The following is a 19,455-nucleotide window of genomic DNA, read 5'->3' as shown; positions in this document are numbered from 1 at the left end:
AAAAAACCATGCAATACAATTAGCTAAAATCGCGACGCTTCTGGATTCTGTGTTGAATCTTGTCATTACGCACAATAAAGAATGAAAGAAAGTCAGAACAGAATGTACGGGAGAAAAATGTGTACAGTTTTCGTACTGTACATAGGAGAGAATGAAAGCCAGAACAAGCATACAGGGATCAAATATCGCTGAGTGATTAAAGTTTCTCTTATAATGCCGACAGATATGCGCTGAGGCAGTTGCTGTTTCTAATCTCTAATTCTCTGTGTTACATTATTGCAACCGAGTTGTAGAATTTGCGATGAGGTAATTTGAGAATAGCGGGGGTCACTACATCGTGTCTGTAAATTTCGCCGATTCTATTGTCATTTTACTTATGTGGGGCGAAAAGGAAGAGTAAAACGATGAGATTTTTGTGATCAGGTTTCACAATGAAATTTATTCTAGATAATGATATATTTTAAGTTTTATTCATCTGTATATACCTATTCAAGATTTTAAACTCCTTATGAATTGAATTTAATTAATAAAACAGTTCTGCAATGGTTTTATCATCTTTAATGCTTTACCTTGTGGTTTATCAATTCCTCTATGTAGATTCCGAAAATAGTATCTGATTTCGGAATCAGCATAGCGAAACATTATTAACAATGTATTATTTTTCCTTCTACATAAGTGACCCGTATGTCATTGAAGTTGGATCAACGCTTCACTATATTTTGAATTTTAAAAACCACTTATTATACTGCAGATTTTTCTGGAACAACTGCGATGCATGACTGTTCTCAACTATCTCTAGTTTTCTTACTATCAACCATGGAACTTTCCGATAAAGTTTCCGTTGCTTTATTATAAATGGGCCAGCAGAGCGTGAAGCGAACATTTGATACAGAAGAAACAAAACAGCATGATGCTAGGTAACCAGAACATTGAACATGAAGCCTGATTTTAATTTGGTGATGCCAGATTTAAGCCTGGTTAACCGAAAAAAGTCCTCTTATACTTTCACTTGTAGTGAAAGTAAGAGACCTTTACTTTAACTTGCTGATTCAAGTCCATAAATTAGACTTGAAGCAGTCCATAAGTCTTAGACAAAGACGGAAACTGTTTCAAGTATCTCTAAGGTAAATTCTTTGTTCATTCATAAGCAAAGCTTACTAAAAGGGATTTTTTGTAGCCCTCACATATGCAAACTGATACTACAATTTAAAAAGAAGCGTGTACTGCTTATTTTTAAATTGATATCTTTTTGAATTGTGTACTTCTTAATAACATCCTTAAATTTTTAAATTGTGTACTTCTTAATAACAACCTTAAATTTTTAAATTGTGTACTTCTTAATAACATCCTTCAAGGATGTTATTAAGAATTTTTAGGATATAATAAGCAGGTAGAATTTCAATATACTGTCGACAGCACGCTCAATAAATTCGAAGAGTTGGGTTGTAACATGAGCTCGAAACTTCATTTATTACACTAATTTTTATTTCCCTGAAAATCTCGGAGTATTTGGCACGATAAAGGGGAATGTTTTCGCCAAGGTATCAAGAAAATGGAAACAAAAGACATCAGGAAAGATGTATGATGGAATATCAGTATAATGGATTATTATTGTTAGATATTATAATGTAGGCTTCGAAAGTAACACTGAAGAAATGCGACAAAACAGTTTTCTGAATAAGAGACCTAAATTTCGCAAAAACGAAAAGGGATGAATATTCATTTCGCAATAATATTTTTCGTAATTTTTTTTTCCTTTAACAAATTTTATTATATCTTTTCTTCTCCCTGTGGGATTTTTCCACTCGGGACAGGTACTGGTCCCAGGTGCGTAGTGCGGTTGTTATGCCCGGTTCTATTATGGTCGAAGAACACTATCTTACAGGTGTTTAGGATCGTGGCTTTATGGAATTCCTCGTAGGCGTTCTCTGGGAGCTTATTGCTGTTGGGTTCTTATGGAGGCTCTTTAGCACCATGCCAGTGGTAGACACGGTAATCCAGATGGTTGTTACTTGTTCCATATGCCATATTTCTTTGACCCTGTCTTAGGTCGTGTACTTCCTGATTTGCCCTACAGGTTTCCTTGACGTGGCTGGTGTTTGGACACCGCTACGTCGATCAGGAGTAGGTAGTCTTTCACTGACAAGAAGTAATGGTTAGGTTCGGTCTGCTGTTTGGGATCATCTTGTCCGTTCTTATGGCGCGGTCCCAGTACAACTTGCGGGTAGAGATCTATAGTACGGTCCCGAGGTTCGTACTTGTAATGAGCAACACTTTCTTTGATCAACTGGTATGTCTTCTCTACCTTCTGATTTATTATATTGGCGAACTGGTCGTACCTATGAGTGTACTGTATCGAGTGATCATTCTTCACCGTGCCGTCTGTCACGCAGGGTTAGGTCCTTGGCGATGTATTTTTTTGTAGTTTCTGGTGTTGATTACCTGGTCTTCGGTCTAGGGGAAGAGCGTCCCGCTGGTGAGCCATGCGTTGGAAACCTTATCCGGGCAGAGACATGCTCGATCCAGAAATCGTCCAGAAAGCCATTGAACTTATTCCCACTACCATACTCAACCTGTTAAACCACTGTCTTCACCAAGAATTCTTCCCCACACAGTGGAGGACTGCAACCGTTAGACTTATATTGAAGAATGCAACCAAACCACATGATCTGCCACAATCCTACCTGCCCATTGCACTGCTGCCAGTCTTCAGCAAGCTTCTCGAACGGATGATCTCCCATAGAATAGAAGCCCATTACAATGACGCCGGTCTCTCCTCACCTAACCAGTACGCTTTCCGGAAAGGACGCTCCACGGTAGATGCACTGGAAACAATCATTGAAGCTGCTACCAACTGCAACTCCAAATACTTTCTACTAATCTCCTTCGACTTTGCTGGTGCTTTCGATTCCCTCTGGTGGCCCAGCGTCCTCGGCAGGCTCCGGAGGGCGCAAGTCCCAGAAAACTTATATGGATGCATCAAGATCTATCTCCAGGACCGGCGAGTTGTGTCCGCTGCCCACTGCAGTGTCTCCAGACCAGTCTTCAGGGGATGCCTTCAGGGATCTGTCCTGGCCTCTCCTCTGGAATCTGGTGCTGGATGATTTCTTGAACACCAAACTCAACAATGTACAGACCCAGGCCTATGCAGATGACCTGGTCATGCTCTTTTCTGCCAATAACAGAGCCCAACTAGAAGCAACTGCCAACCAGGCCATCTCCACCCTTCAAGCTTGGGCAGAGCAAAACAACCTCAAGATCTCCCCAGAGAAAACAAATTCGATCCTACTAAAAGGTACCCTTGATTTGAGAAGACCACCCCATATCAAGGTCAATGGTGTTACAGTAAAACTAAAAACAGAGCTTAAATATCTAGGTTTGATCTTAGACAAAAACCTTTCCTTCACTCCTCATCTAGATCAACTCAGGATTAAGATCAGGAAGTATACTGCCCAAGTCTCAAGGGTTGCCCGGAAGGACTGGAGCTTAAAGAAAAGAACGCTGTCCCTCTTCTATAAGGCAGTTTTAATCCCGGTTATCACCTATGCTTCTGGAGTCTGGTACAAGAAGGCCAATACAGTAGTAAACAGATCGCTGGATAGTAGAACTATCCAGCGCTCTCTTCTCCTTCTGTCCTCGCGTGCCTGTCGCACTGTCAGCACCCATGCACTCCAGGTCCTCACTGGATCGCTTCCACTGGACCTGGAGATTGTTCGTCATGGGTTGCTCTATCAAATAGCCAAAGGAAAAGCCGCTACCTGCGCAGGTTTCACCACTGTGCCAGCAAATAATAGAAACGCTGAAAAGAAGAGACAATGAACATCTAACAGACACCTGGCAAGAAAGATGGCAGACCTCAACTAAAGGCGCTGTCACCAAAAGATTCCTCCCGGATGTTTGCCCACAAGGGGCTCGGCGGCTAATAGACCGGAGGAACAAAGGGCACAACACAATATACAGCACATGACCCCCACATACTTCAAATCTCTGGCCCCGATACAATGTACACTCGCGGAGATGGGAGAAATCCCAGGAGCCGTTAGACACTAACATACCTTACACCTTATCTATGGCTGCCTTCTTGGTAACACGTGCTGCAAATCGCTCCGTGCATATTGATAGTTTTAATCAGTTAAAAATAGTGCCAGCTTTTGGATTTGTGCCCTGGGTAATTAACCATTACAGATATCTAATACTACTCTAGAGTTCCAGAGAGAATTTATTTGTTATTCAATTAACACTGTTTCAATTTCACATGAATCATTATTAACATGGCATTGCAATTCTTATTTCTTTTAATTTCCATACAATGTTATTGGAATGAGCATTTTTTAAAGGAGTAAATTAATTAATATTGAATCGATTGCTTTGCTTAAAAGAAAAATGCTATTACAATTGCGTAAGTGGCCCTCATGGCTAGCACACTGATTACGATTGTTCCTTTCGTACGGCGTGCAAAAGCTTCAACTCGACTCCATTAAGATGTAGGGATTTTTATGGGATTTTTTTCACACCATGCCATGTCAGTCGGTCTGTAGTGAGGAAAGAAAGTCTTTTCCCACTCCTGAAGCTCTGGATTTTCATCCATAAAAATAGATAAACCGACCGTTGTACACTGATACATTAATATAGAATATATTAATTCGACATTAATGTATATTCAGAAGGAGAAGCAATACGAGTATGTTTTCTTCCCTTCCATTAATTGTGGTCTCTTGTTTGCACATTTAGGTTTTTTTTTTTTTTTTTTTTTTTTTTCCTGTCCTTGAGGTTGGCACAGACATTCTCTCAGATATGCCAGACAAGCTATACTTGCTACCTGGGGGTCTAAAACGCGGTTGGAACTGATATTCGGGTGACACTCAAGTCAAGTGGACCCAATTTCGGCGAAGTCCGGACGGTCTGTGAGCCAAATCCTCTGCTTGCACCTCCACGACGGTGGGACTGTTAGTAATCCTGGGTATAACTTCCATGCACAAGTACATGGTGGGTGACCCAGGTGTGAACCAACGTAAGCAGGGGTCCAGGTGTGGCGCCCACACCACATGGAGGAATGCCGCCCCTCTATGTTACCAGGCAGTACTAGGTGGTAGATGACTCTCATCAACCGGTGAAATACCACCACTTTGCTTATTGGAGGCTTGAAGTGGTGGAACCCATGTTTAGTCTCTAGAGCTAAGTTCCGGTCAACCCTTCCCCATCTCTTCCATCATGCACTTTGATTGATGACTTTTGAGGTTATGATGAACGTCGTGGTGAGATCCAATATGCCTTACATTTCGAGGGTACAGCTCTAAAACGGTGTTCACAGGCCGGCCGCTAGTTAGCACACCGGACCGAACCTATTGGTAACTCTCTAGGAGGCTTCCGGATCAGTTAGTGTATAATCTTGCTACCTCTACTCTGCCAGATAGTGACTGGAGGGAGTCCGAGTAGTGTGTAGGCGGGGAGCATTGTCGAAGCCACGTTATGTCAAGGATCTGGATATATTCTTACCACGGGTACGCCATATCCAAAAATTTAATTACTTCATACAGCATGTCCCACCCACTCTTTCTTACTATTGAATACACCATGAATCGTCAAACTAATAGAACAAGCTTATCTGCGAAAAGATCTAAACCTCCCAAGCACTTCCTAATTCATTTCACAAATATACGTGGTCTCAATTCTAATCTCAACGATGTCCATTTCCACTTGCAGTCTGCCAAACCCCATGTACTTTTTCTGACAGAATCTCAGTTATCGGTTGATTCAATTACTGCTCATCTCTCTCAGATGCCCAAATTATTCGCTGTATGATTCCTTTCGCCTCAAAGGTTGTACTTGTGCATATGTCCATTCTGATATTCCCTGTCAGAGACTTGTTGGCAATTTGGAATCTCCTCTCTTTGATCTTCTCTGGCTCAAAATCTCTCTACCTCATTGTGTCAAATTCATCTGTTGTCTCTACCGTTCTCCCAATTCCACTAATCACTTGGAGCTCTTTGACTTCCTCTCTTTGCAACTTGACTTTCGCTAGTTCAACTTTCCTAACAGTGAGGTAATTTTCCTTGGTGATTTAATGTTCACAACTCCAGCTGGCTTCCGTTTTCTAGTCATACCTACCCAGCAGGTTGAGATGCTGAGGCTTTTGCAATTACTAATGACCTAGCACAGATTGTTCATTTACCTACAAGAATACCGGCCAATGCTAATCATAAAACCAATACGCTTGATCTTTTTCTCACAAACAACCCTTCTAAGTACACGGTCGAAGTGAGAGGTCCTTTAGGCACTTCAGATCACAACTTGGTGATTGTCTCTTCTCCAATGGAACCTTTATCTCATGGCTATTCCCAACCTCGTGTTGTTTCGCATTACAAGAATGCAAATGGGATGACCTGCGAGACTATTTTCTTCTTTTCCTTGGTCAGATTACTGTTTCAAAACTTCTGATGTCAACGTTTGCTCAGATCATGTCAGTGAAATTATTCTTGCAGGAATGGAATCCTTTATCCCACACTCCACTTTAAAATCTCGTCCTTTATGTAAACCTTGGTTTTCCAATAAATGTGCTAAGGCTGTTCAAGAGAACAATGTTGCATATCGTAATTGGCTTGTTTCTAATTCTTCAGTTTCATTTTCTGCCTACACCAAAGCTCGCAACAATTGTAAAGCAGTTATTAATCAGTCCAAACTAGAGTTTGAACAGGCTAAGAGTAGAAAACTTGCTTCTTGCCCTAATGGTAGCCGAGCATTCTGGTCTCTTGCCAAAGCTATTGGCCGCAACTTTGGCCCATTTCTGCTCCCACCTCTGTCTAACCCAGATGGTTCTGTTGTCACTTCAGCCAAGGATAAAGCTGACCTGCTAGCATCCCATTTTTCTTCCAGCTCGTGTATTAATGATCTTGGTAAAACACCTCCCACCATTCTCAACATGCTCCATTCAATGCCTCCTGTGGGCTTCCGTCAAAAGGATGTCAGAAGGATTTTGATGAATCTTGATGCTAAGAAAGCTCCAGGTCCTGATGGTATTTCTCCACTTGTTCTCAAAACCTGTGCTCCTGAACTTACTCCTATTCTTTTTCACTTTCTTATTCCAAAGGTGTTTTTCGTTCTGCTTGAAAATTTGCTCATATCCAGCCAGTTCCTAAAAAGGGTGACAAATCCCTCCCATCCAATTATCGTCCCATTGCAATTACTTCTACTCTTTCTAAAGTAATGGAGAAATCGATTAACCGCCAACTCTTAAACTACCTAGAAACCTTCCGTCTGATCAACGAACGCGAGTATGGATTCCGTCAGTGTCGATCCATTGGTGATATTCTGGCTTATGTTACCCATTTATGGACTAATTCAATGGAAAGGTTCGGCGAAACACAAGTAGTTGCTCTTGACATTTCAAAGGCTTTTGATGGTGTTTGGCATAAAGGTCTTCTAAACAAGCTTCCATCTTATGGTTTGCCAACTGTTTTTAGTAATTAGTTATCCAGTTTTCTCTCTGATTGCTCACTGAGGGTGATGGTAGATGGATCTCTGTCTTCTAACTTCTCCACTAATGCCGGTGTCCCCCAAGGTTCAGTTCTTTCCCCCACTCTTTTTCTCTTGTATATTAATGACCTTCTTCCATTGACTGGAAATCCTATCCATAGTTTTGCCGATGATAGCACATTGCATTCCACTTTCCATTTTGAGAAACCTTGTCCTGCTCAATCAGCTTCAACTTCTCGAAAATCTGCTATCAATTCCTTAAATGCCGATCTTCAGGTAATTCTACGGTGGGACAAAGACAACTTAGTTGATTTCAACCCTTCTAAAACTCAGTCTTGTCTTATATCTCGCAAAAAGGATTCTTCTGCTCCTATACTTATCTTTAGTGACACTTCGATTTCTAGGCAAAATGATATATCTCTTTTGGGGATCACCCTGACTTCTAATCTCTTTTGGCACAAGCACATTACAAATATTGCTTCCTCTGCATCTAAAAAACTTTGTTTTCTCTTTTGCTCTCGGCGTTACCTTTCTTCCAAACAGCTGCTCACTTTGTATAAATCGCAAATCCGCCCTGCCATGGAATATTGTTCCCACATCTGGGGTGGTGCCCCCAAAACCTCCCTCAGGCTTCTTGATTCCATTCAGAAGAGGGCAGTTAGGTTAATTAATGATTAATCTCTAAGAGTCTCTCCACTCGCATTCTCATAGACGTACTGTTTCTGCTGCATGCCTCTTCTACAGATACTTCCATGGGCACCGTTCTTCTGAGTTGGCTTCTATTATTCTCGCTGTCTCTTTCAAAACAGTTCGAACACGTGCCGCCACCAGCCAGCATCCATTTAGTGTCCAACTTCAAACTCACAGAACCAACTTTTCATCTTCCTCGTTTATTCATTCAACTGCCATTTTCTGGAACAACCTTCCTTCATACGTATTTCCTGAAAATTACAATCTACAGAAGTTCAAGTCCAATGTCAACAAATATCTTCTTTCGTCTTCTCAACCTCCAACCCAAGCACGGTACTAAGTACTATAGGTTCTAATACCTCTCGTGTTTGGAGTTCACATGGAAAAAAAAACAAAAAAAAAAACACTGATACATTAATATAGAATATATTAATTCGACATTAATGTATATTCAGAAGGAGAAGCAATACGAGTATGTTTTCTTCCCTTCCATTAATTGTGGACTCTTAGTTATGAATGTTTACACATTTAAGTTTTTTTCTGTAATAAAGAAAATTTAAATGTAACAGAAGTGCTCAACTTGGATACCTCTGACTTGAAGTAAGAGAATGAGAAATGTTTTAAGTTAAAATTAATTGAGATTACTCGAATACTAATTCAATGTACTTGCAATGCAGACTTAACTATCATGTCTCTTTTTATGGAATTCATAATGTAAGCATTAGTGAATGGAACAAAGGGTTGCTCTTACGAAGAAAGGCTTAAAATTTTGCAAATTAGTGTCTGGAGACTAGGCACCTGCCAGGTGATCTGATTGAGGTGTATAAAGCCTTGAATGGTTTGAACATGCTCAATGGTGATGGGATTCTTTCATTTGCTCAGAATAATCACTTGAGAGGGCATAAATTCAAATTGATGGAAGACGGATGTAGGATAGATGTGCGGAAATTTGCCTTTAGCCAGCGGCTAGTTGGTTGGTGGAACAGACTTCCATCCTTAGTTGTGGAAGTTGATAGCCTAAATAAATTTAAGGCTGAGCTGGACAAGTAGGCGCCTCCGTGGGCAGGAGCAGCAGTGTGTAGCACACGCTTCTTGATTAGACCGGGGTTCGAGCCCGTGACCACCAAATACGGAGGATACGGAAAGGTCAGGGAATGACCACCGCATATCCCCGGAGCAATATGACCTTAGTTTCTAATGCTCCTAAAAACCAAATAACAACAACTGGTCAAGTGTTTGGAACGAACGGAGGGGTGAAATGGAAGCGGTTTTTTTTTTTTTTTTTTGGCTAGTGCTGCATAAGCTTGCATTCTTGCATCATATGCCTCTACTAATGCTAATTTACAATAACACAATATATACATGTATACATACCACAAAGTGGCGGACAAAAAATTGCATAACCTTAAAAATAAGTAACATTTGTAGTGAAACGTATAAGATATTCTTTGATTACAGTCATTTTGTTTGTCGCAAAGCAAAGGTATTGCGTCAGATAATGCTTCTATTGCATCAGAGAGTAATTGCAAGATATTGCATCAGCCGTTTCAATAAATACGGCGTTGGAAGGGCATACACGCTCATTAGTATGCTGTTTTGCGGAGGTGTAAGCATGGCTCCATATGTTCAGTGGACACCAAGAAAAAAAAAAAAGTAGCTGTTGCTCTGTCCCAGGAAGGGCTTTCTACGGGTGCTATCGCTGATAAAATAGGCTCTCAACAGTATCCTGGGTGCTGAAATTAAAGCGGGAAACTGGTGATGTCAAGAGAAGACCTGGATGAGGCCGTAACAGAGTGACTATACCTTCCAAAGATCGATATTTGAAACGGCTATGCCTTCTTAATCGCCATGTGCTCCTGATCTAAAACTGGACTTTCAGATGGCCTCTCCTGTTGAAACAAGTGCACGAACTATCCAAAGACTGATTTCGGAATGTGGTCTGCATGCCTATCGGCCCAAGAGGAAGCCTTTGTTCACCCAACAAATGAGGAAGAAGCGACTTGCTTGGGCAAAAACGAATGTTTCATGGACAAAAGAGCAATGGGACACCGTCATCTTTTCTGACGAATCGAAATTCAGCATGGCTGGGATGAGAAGCGATATGTCAGAAGACGAAAATCGGAGGCATACCATCCTGACTGCATAACACCGACTGTAAAGTTCCCAGATGGTCTGAGGATGCATAACAAGCAAATGGGTGAAGCGAGTTAAGTTTATGAACGTTACGGCGAATACAGAAATCTACACTGCTATCTTGGAGGAGTGCCTGAAACCGTTATTAAGGATCACCACACAGACGTCCAAAACTGCATTTTTTCAGCTGGACTCGGCACCTTGTCACACAAAAAAAATTGGCAAGTTTTACGCTATTCAGATTTAATGATGAGTTTGTTTTCTTGTCTCACAAGGCTTAAAACATACTCACACCAATGTGTTCCCTTGTTTATATCCCTTAAGGTGCAGTCATACCTCAGAAATGCTGGCATTACAGTGTTGGACCGGCTTGCCCGGCAACATTTCACATTTCAACCCTAATGAAAATTGCTGGGACATAATGTCGTCTAAAATTGCTCAAAAGAAGTCAACGAGCAAGATTCATCTGCAGGAGCGTATTGTAAGAGTGTGGTACCACGAAATTGGGCAACCTTATATCCAGAAGTTAACTCTGTGCCAGATCGTTGCAAGGCTGTAATTGCAGCTCGAGAAGGAACAACAAAATATTGAGGACTTATTTTGCTGATTTACAGTACATAATACTATTACGTTAACTTGTCATTTCAGTTTGTACACGTAAATGCAATAAAATCAGTTTGTACACACGTAAATATTTTACCCTTTGGGAAGATATTTATGGCAATTACGTATATCAGGTGGAGTCTTTTTATTGGATTTTATTTACAGAGATATATATCCCATCTAACAAATGCATTTCGAATATTTCTGCAACACACAATGCAGCGCAAAACACATTATTTGAAAAATTCACAAGTGATGCAGTTTTTTTGTCCGCCTCTAGATATATACAAAACAGAAAAATACATGCATGCATATAATTTTCACATATATACAGTAACTAATGCCTACTATGCTTGAACCTCACATTTTGAAATATCTTCTTGTTGAGGCTGTTTTAATAGCAAACCCTAAAAAAATAAAACGTGTTCTGAAACAGGTTGCTCAAAGTATAATAGTGTTTTTTAAATAATTTTCAGGCTAAATTTTCTAGGGCAATTATATTACATTAGCACACTCAAAACCATACTTTGTAGTACGATGAAATCCATTATTTATTAATCTTAGACGTTAGCGATGGAAATAAAATGAACTACTTCTTTTATTGCATATGTAATAATAATTAAAAAAAAAAAAAAAAAAAAAAAAACAACGAACCTCTGTAGTCTTCAACATTTCAAGAACAATGGCTTCTACAGAAGCTCCGATGGTTCTGTTGTTGCTATCCACGACACTAGATGGAGGCAGTGATGTTTCCAGGATGTACGTGTCGTCAGCGGAGTCCATAAGTGGAGTAGGTGGGGCGATCGGTTCTTCTGGAAGGAGAAATAGAACTGACTAAAAATAACATTCCAACTATTAGATTCAAATCAAACATGAATATCTTTTCACGAGCTACAAAGATTGCGAAGAAATATTCTTGAAAATTTCTCCGTAGTCTTTTCTCTAAGAAAAAGGAAATACATTTTTAACGCTGTTTAAACTTTTGATAAAACAGCTGATGAGAAAAATAATTCGTATTATTGTAATAGCAATAATTATGATAATTATTCCTGATCTTTTCTATTTTGAAGTAAATATTTTGTGCGAAAAAAAAACTGATAAAAACTTTTAACAATAATAAACAGTTACTTCTACTATATTCATTAAATATATTTTTAAGAAACATGCATAAATTAGTGAGTATAGATTCTTCCAATCGTTCTGCAGAATTTTAATATACTTCCTTCTATTTTAATTTCGCTAATTTCACATCTCGCACGTAAATGCTGTAAATCCTTCAGTCAATTCTCTTTTTCATTGCGAAGTAGTTACTATATATATATACAGAGAAACAACTCCAACAATGAGAATGAACAAAGAATTCCCCTATCATGCATGCAACAACATGGAAAAGTGACATATGAGGATACTGTAGAAGAACCAAAGTAATGCATGATGTACTTATATCGATAGGTTATAATTGAAACGCAAGAAACCTATAACGTGCTTAAACATAATAATATTTCCTTCTTACTACTTATCATTTATCCAATGGTAGAATACTTCCTTTCTCATATCATTTACTGGCTACTATGCAAAAGAGTTCTTAGCTCAGCTTTAAAAAAAAAAAAAAAAAAAGTATAAGAAAGTTGGTTCAGATGCAACAGAGAATTTTAAAAATCTGAGTTTCTATAATACTCCTTTTTAAAATCAAATCTGGCAGTGTAGAATTGTGGAACTTTAATGCACTTATTGTATTAATATGCAATAAATTTAATCCTTTAAAAAAAGTTCTTCAGGTTGGGCATCAAACTAGTCTTTCACACTCGCTTTTATTTCTTCATCTTTAAAAATTTCTACGAAGATGAGACTTAAGGTTCTGGAACAAATAACAGTCACTTAGAAGCTAGATCTGTGCTGAACATGGGAGTAGTTTAATTGTTCGAATCCATATTCATGAAGTTTAGCCTGTGCAACTCGAGCTTTGTGCACTGGTGTATTTTCATAGAGAAGCAAAATCCGATGACCCAAATTTACTCCTCCTTTTATTCCGAATTGCAGCTTTTAACTTTGGCATAAAGCTAGCATAATATTTCTCTGATATCACAGTTTTAGATGCAAGGTAACCATTTAACAAGAATTCTTTTGTGCCCTAGAAAATTGAGGCCAATCCTTTTCCAGCTGATGGCATTGGGCTCAACTTTTTCGGGGCTGGAGATCCTTTGTGCGTCCATTGAATGCTTTCTAATTTGGATTCAGACTATAAGAATGTAGCCAAGTTTCATCAACAGTATCTACCAGGATAAAAATTTATATCAATCAGCAAGAATCAATTTTAAATTTCTTTTTATAACTCGACTCTTTGATGTTTGTCATAAATGGAAAGATTTCTGGGAGCCCATCTTATACAAACTTTGGAATATTTCCAAATACCAATGCATCATTGTTAAAATGTTGCCATGGGAAATGTTAAGTACATTTTCAAGTTCAGACGCTTTAGTCTCTCTGTTTTCAAAAATATTTTCTTCAACGATGGCAATTGTTTCAGAATTTATTGCTTCTGATGGCCAACCATACCTTGAATCATTCTAAACTGACTCCAGCCTCTTTTAGCGATATTTCCCCAACACTCTAGTGTTATTCATTCGTGGATTTCTTTAGCATTTCTACACTTTGGTTAAAAAAAAAAAAAAAAAAATTACTGAATGATGCTCGATTTGCTAAATATTCATTCTCCTTGAAGCAACATAAAGAATAAAATTTTAGAAACTGCATAAGACATCCAATTTTTTTCATGTTATTTTATAAGACATTAACTATCAAAATAACCTATTCTATAATTTATCATAGGTGCAGCCATTGATCATTATTCCGTCCCACACGAAAACACCGCCTCCACCGTAAGGTGCAAGGTATATTGTTGTCATGCGGCACCAGGAGTTTCCCCCATCTCCGCGTTGCTTTATTTGTGGGTGTACCAGTTTGCTGGGAATGCCAGAGATTTAAGTGTGTGGGTATTGTATCTGTGTAAGGTCTTGTACCGTTTTTCATCTGGTCATTTAGCTGCTGGAGCCCAGTGTTGCTCCACCTTCGTCCCGTGGAGGCAGACCAGAAACCCGGTAGACTTAAGTTACTCTGGCAGGTCCTGCCGCGTAATTTCCTGAGATTTCGGCGGCGAGGACCTAAAAAAAAAAGACTTATGTACACATATAAGAACATACATCTATATGCACATATACACAGTGAAGCAGCCGTAATCCTTTGGATGTTTGCATACAGCACGTGTGCATGCATTCATATGGAAGGAGCAGGGCAGTGCGTGGGATAATTAGGCCGAGATAGAGCGAAGATTATTTTTCGGCTAGATTAAATTTAGTGTGTAGTGCGTTTGTGTCGTGTATAGGTACAGTGGGGGAGGGGAGGCAGAAGTATGGGGGCGACAGAGGAGATTCCCCCAGGTGGTCAGTGAGGCATGCCCATGCCTCACCAGAAGGAAAGGTGGGGTACAGCGGGGCGAGGCGACTGGTCGTCTCGTCTCCCTGCCAGGAAGGGGTGTTAAAGGAGAGCCAGGCTAGTGCTTGGTTCAGATTGGCAGAATGGCTGCTATTCATCCTTCATTCAGATTTTTTGTCTATTTTCATGGTTGCTCGGTAGGTCATCTTTGATGTTATGGACATTTTGGCTTCTAGCCATTATGTGGCTAGTGTGCGTTCAGGTCCCGTCTTCTTCTGTACAAGTCTTCAGCGAACTTGGAGAAGGCAATATATTCCTGCCTCCCGTCCAGGAGGTGTCGTTCTCTATCTCTGGGCAAAAAGGTGATCCGGGTGATAAGCTGGCAGCGGAGGTCATCATAAAGCTTGACAATCATGCATGGGGTGGGGTCAGCTCTCCAACTCTCCACAGCAGCAAGTAGGGTCATCTGTAATGCCCAGGGCTGTAAGCTTAGCCTTAAAGGCACCATGTCCTGATAGCAGGAAGGTCGCGGGGAGTCCCGGCGTGAACCATGCTGGAGCCATTGGGTAGAGTTTTACAACGTAGGGGAAGAATTGTTTGGGGAATTCTCAAATCTGGTTTGCCAGGTCTGCATGAGGTGATTTGTAATTCTCTTTTTCTCAGTCAAATGGTTTGTGGTAGGATTTGCATCGAAGCCGGCGAAGGTACAGGCTCTTCCCTTGGACAGTTCATATAATACTCCACATTTAGCTACTTCGAGGTCTAAAGGTAGGGTTCCCGCCAGCGCGTGCTAATTGTGCTGCAGGCCCATGTTATAGCGAGCAGCATGGCTCTGTGGATAGAGTCGAGGATTCTGCGATTTACAGCCATGATAACTTTGTGGTAACGGAAGCATAGGTAGCTATCGGCAGGAAGGTGGCTTTGTAAGAGAGCTTGAGGGTGTTCTTTTTCAATCCCCAGTCCCTTTTTGTAACTCTGGTAACAAGCGCTGTATAGCCCCGTATCTTCTTACGGATGTATTTCAAGTGTGCCTGGAAGGAGAGAGTTGAGTCCAGTATTACTCCTAGGTATCTAAGTTCCTTGGAAAGTCGTAGTATGACACCATCAATCTTAATCTTTGGGGGTCTCCTGTAATCTAGGGCACCCTTGAGGAGCATGGAGTCCGTATTGGTTGCAGCGATCCTAAAGAAGTGGATATTGGTCCACTCTTGTAGGATTTTAAGGGCATGATTTGCCTTTCTTTCCAGCTGGATTCTGCTGTTTGCCTCTATCATCAGGATGAGGTCGTTTGCAAAGACGTGAAAACACCTCTCCAATATCGGTATTTAAGAATTCATCCAAGACGATGTTCCATAACGTGGGTCCTAAAACGGAGCCTTATGGACAGCCTCTGTTGATTTTTCTGGTGAGTATTTTATATGGAGCATTCACCATGATGAGTCTACTGGAGAGGTAGCTTTGGATTACTCCATAGAGGTTGCCTGGCATCCCAGTCCTCCGGAGCCGGGCCAGGAGGCTCGGCCGCCAAAGGGTATCGAACGCCCAGCGAAGTCGATAGAGATAGCCTGGAAGTATTTGTTTTATGTGGCAGCTGCACATGTAAAGAGGTTCTTCAGGGCATCCATAGTCGATGTTCCCGGTCTAAAGCCGTACTTGTAGCCCTGTGGTCAGGAGCGAGAGTGCATGGCACGCGTACCTTGAGTGGACCGGGGTTCAAGCCCGTGACTACTAAATACGATAAATATTTGTATTGACGATTTATTGTAAACTCTACTGACTTGGTTGTCGTGCCGGAGTATAAACAGAAAAAAAAAAAATTATTTACTTGTTTGGGTACATTAGATTTGCCTGTATTCTGGTTAACAGGAGTCGTTCCAAGAGTTTACGGCAGATTGTTAGTAGAGCTATTGGTCTGTAGGAAGTCGGTTGGTCTGGTGGTTTTGTCGGGTTTGTAATTATGAGTTTAATATTTACTTCTTTCCAGTCGTTCGGATAGGTCCCAGTTTGGAGACATAGATTGAAGGGGTTCAGTAGCATATCGGGGGCTATCTCCACCACCTTCCTGATGATTTCCGGCTCCAAGAGGTCCGGACCCAGACATTTCTTACTTTTAATAAGGTGCGCAGCCGCTTGTAATTCCTCTATTGTGTAATCCGGTTCCCTGTCTTCTATTCAGTAGTCATCATTCTCTGTGCACATCTTGATTTGTTGGGGTGTCTGCGGGTCTACATGAGGGTGGAAGGTTGCGTCCAAAATATTGTTGACAGATGCTTCCCAAGAATTAGTAACATCTCCCTGTGGTGATATGATGGTTGAAATTACCTCTCCCCTGGGGAGTTTATTAATAGTTACTTTGTAGACCCCCACAGGGGTCAGTGTTGCTAGTGGTTACCAGATTTTCCCACGAGAGTTGTTTACTCCTGCGTTTGAGCGAAGTGTACTGGTTTCTGGCCTCCTTGTAGATTTCCCGCAGTGCATCCAATTCAGGGGGAGGCCAGGAGCGTCTGGCTCTCTGGAATGCTTTGCGTTTGTCCTGCACTTCTCTTCGGAGCCTCTGGAGCTCCGGACTCCACCATAGTACAGCACCTGAGGCAGGTTTTCTTCTTTTTATGGCAGCATTTGCTGCTTTAGTGATGATCGCTGTGACTATTTTTTTGAGTCAGGGTCTTGTTTTGTTTGAATTGCAGCTTGTTGTGTGTCTTTTTCTGCTATTAGAGTGTCTCTGAACTGGTTCCAGTTTGCAGAGTTCAGCGCATATCTATGTAGCATTTTTCTCTCAGGATATTGTCTATGATTGTCCCTGTTGAGTTGGAAGGTCAGGACCCTGTGGTCGGACGTTGTTCCAGGCATCCTGAACCGTCCAGTCTGTTATATTGCCAGCAATATTACAGACTAGGGAGATATTGTGGCTAGGGAGACATCGATGGTTGATCCCCATCGTAGGATGCAGTACGTCGGTAGTTGATTATGTTGGTTTAGCACTGTTATCGTTGATGTTGCTAGGAATTCCTCCAGGCGCTGCACATTCCTTGTCCACTGCCTGTCCGGGGTATGGCTGTACCAAGCCTTGACCTACAGTTCACGTCCGCTCCTATTATTAGTTTCTGGTTGAGGAGGATATTTGTTACATGGTTCTAGGTACCTTGTATCCATCGTTATGTCCTCTCCAGGGGGGCAATAAAGGGCTACGACGTAGAAGGCTCCCAGTGCTGAGATATGTGCCCAGGCCGTACCGAGGTGAGTGATCCTGGTAACTGTTATATCTGGGTTTCTGACCACAATAGCGGCCCAGGGAATTTCATTTTCAGGCTGTATGATCTTGTATTGTAGGCGTATCCCCTTACTTGATTGGCGGCTGAGTATGGTGATATCTATATTTTCGTCGTCGGCTTTCATCCTGACCTGGTCGGCCACTGTCCTGGTTCTATGAGCATTTAGTGAAAGAATTTGATTACTTTAGTGTTGAATTGTTTATGGTGTGGTGCCATAATCTGTTCTGGATTGGGTCAAGCTCTTGTATTTTTGGTATGTGGGACACATGCTGTCTCTGAGGGAATGGGAGGCATCCATTTTCTGACTTCTGCAGTTAGCACAAATGGCGTCTGTGCTTCTATTTGGGCAGTCGGTGAAGTTGTGGCCCTTGCCAGTGCAGCGGCCGCAGGTTCAACAGCCTGGGACCATGTTTGCGACATGTGTCCGAACTTGCACCAGTTGTAGCATTTGATGATAGCCACATGTTCGCGGGATCGGTGGCTGTCCCAATGTATATAAACTCTAGTCTGATTTATAAGTATTTGCCAAGCTACCGGGTTCAGTTCTACAGACCAGTTGACTGTGCTCGAGGACTTGGTCTTGATGGTGTGCTTGAGCATCACATGATCATTTACATTTCGATCTGGCAAATGTTTGGACAGATTTCTGTCAAATAATTCTCTTGCGACCTCCTCGGGTTTGATATCCTTAAATAGGTCATATATAAGGATGGAGGGCCCTTCCTTCTTGGGAGTTCAGCTCTGAGCCCTAGGGTTGCGATCTTGGGGTTGGCTATTATTTCCTCTGTGGTCTCTGTTTCGATGACCACTCCTGGATTCCTTGTCTTTCGTACCGATATTATTTTCGTGGTCCTTAGGTCATCGGAGAGTTTATCAATTATTGCCTGCTTAATGCCTTCACTAGAATGTTTGTCCTCTTTATTAAGGGGTCTCAACACTACACGGTTAGGTGGCCGTGTGGTGGATTTCTCCTTGGGTTGTATTGGTTGGGTGACTATGTGGTAACATTAAGCCGGTGTCCTCAGCGCATCTGCATAGGATGGAGGCGCTGTGGCATATTTCGGATTCTAAGCTATGTTTGGAATAAAACGGACTCCATTTTATTTCATAAAGTAACAATTTGGCCTCTGGGGCCTGCAGAGCTTCTGTTTCTCAGGTCCCTAAATAGGTCGTCTAGGGCTGTCTCGAGAGTGCGTGCTTGATCCAAGGGGGGTCCCTCTGGGAGTGCAGGGTCCACGGGGGGGGATCCGTTGGCTTGGTTTCAACTTGTTTTCCTTTTTGTAGGGAGCCAGGATCATCATGAGCGTCCTTTGGTGAGCTCTGGCTTCTAGTTGCGCTATCTGATTTAGGGACTATTTGATTTTGATTTTTTATTTTAGCCAAAAGGTGTCGGTTTAACTTCTTGAGTATGGATCTGGTGTTCAGGGTTAACTTGTTCGCAGTCAGAATCAAGTTGTAGCACCTCAGGCTGGTCACTGTCTTTTTCGTGTGGTTCTCCCACCATGTTTGCATCCATTTCGGATTTTCGAAGTTATTCGGATTAGTCCTCCACCATAAGTGTCCCTTCCTCTGATGTTGGAGGGATGGCACCGTATTCCTCGTTGTCTCCAGATGAAATAACGTCTGCAATCTGTTTGTACGCCAAAATGGGACACCTATTTTATTATGAACAGTGTCTTCGGCGACACTTTTCACGAAAAACGTTTTGTTCTTGTTCTGTTAATTATATCGAGCAGTGTAGAATCAGTTATCATTTTATTTACTTTACATGTTTTAATGCTCCAAAATTTGATAAAGATGAAACACAAAGGGAAGGGGATCAAGTAACGGAAACAATCTCTCCAACAAAAAA

The 19,455-nt window shown here is 41.4% G+C and overlaps 1 protein-coding gene across 1 annotated transcript in view; it reads right to left on the bottom strand.

Annotated features, from left to right (window-relative positions):
• Positions 1-19,455, bottom strand: part of LOC150089623 (1-phosphatidylinositol 4,5-bisphosphate phosphodiesterase epsilon-1-like) — a 634,994-nt gene that overhangs the window by 519,428 nt on the left and 96,111 nt on the right. Inside the window, exons 7-8 of the mRNA XM_090390053.1 lie at positions 11,554-11,711; positions 11,264-11,306 (exon numbers count right to left, since the gene is read on the bottom strand). Of these exons, the coding sequence (XP_090246179.1) occupies positions 11,264-11,306; positions 11,554-11,711 (201 nt within the window). The remainder of the gene's footprint in view (positions 1-11,263; positions 11,307-11,553; positions 11,712-19,455) is intronic.

Source organism: Mastigoproctus giganteus, chromosome 2, assembly GCF_048544385.1.
Source record: "Mastigoproctus giganteus isolate SK-2022 chromosome 2, ASM4854438v1, whole genome shotgun sequence".
Lineage (NCBI taxonomy): Eukaryota > Metazoa > Arthropoda > Arachnida > Uropygi > Thelyphonidae > Mastigoproctus > Mastigoproctus giganteus.
Note: the sequence above shows the minus strand (reverse complement) of the source record. Positions and strands in the feature narration are given on the sequence as shown.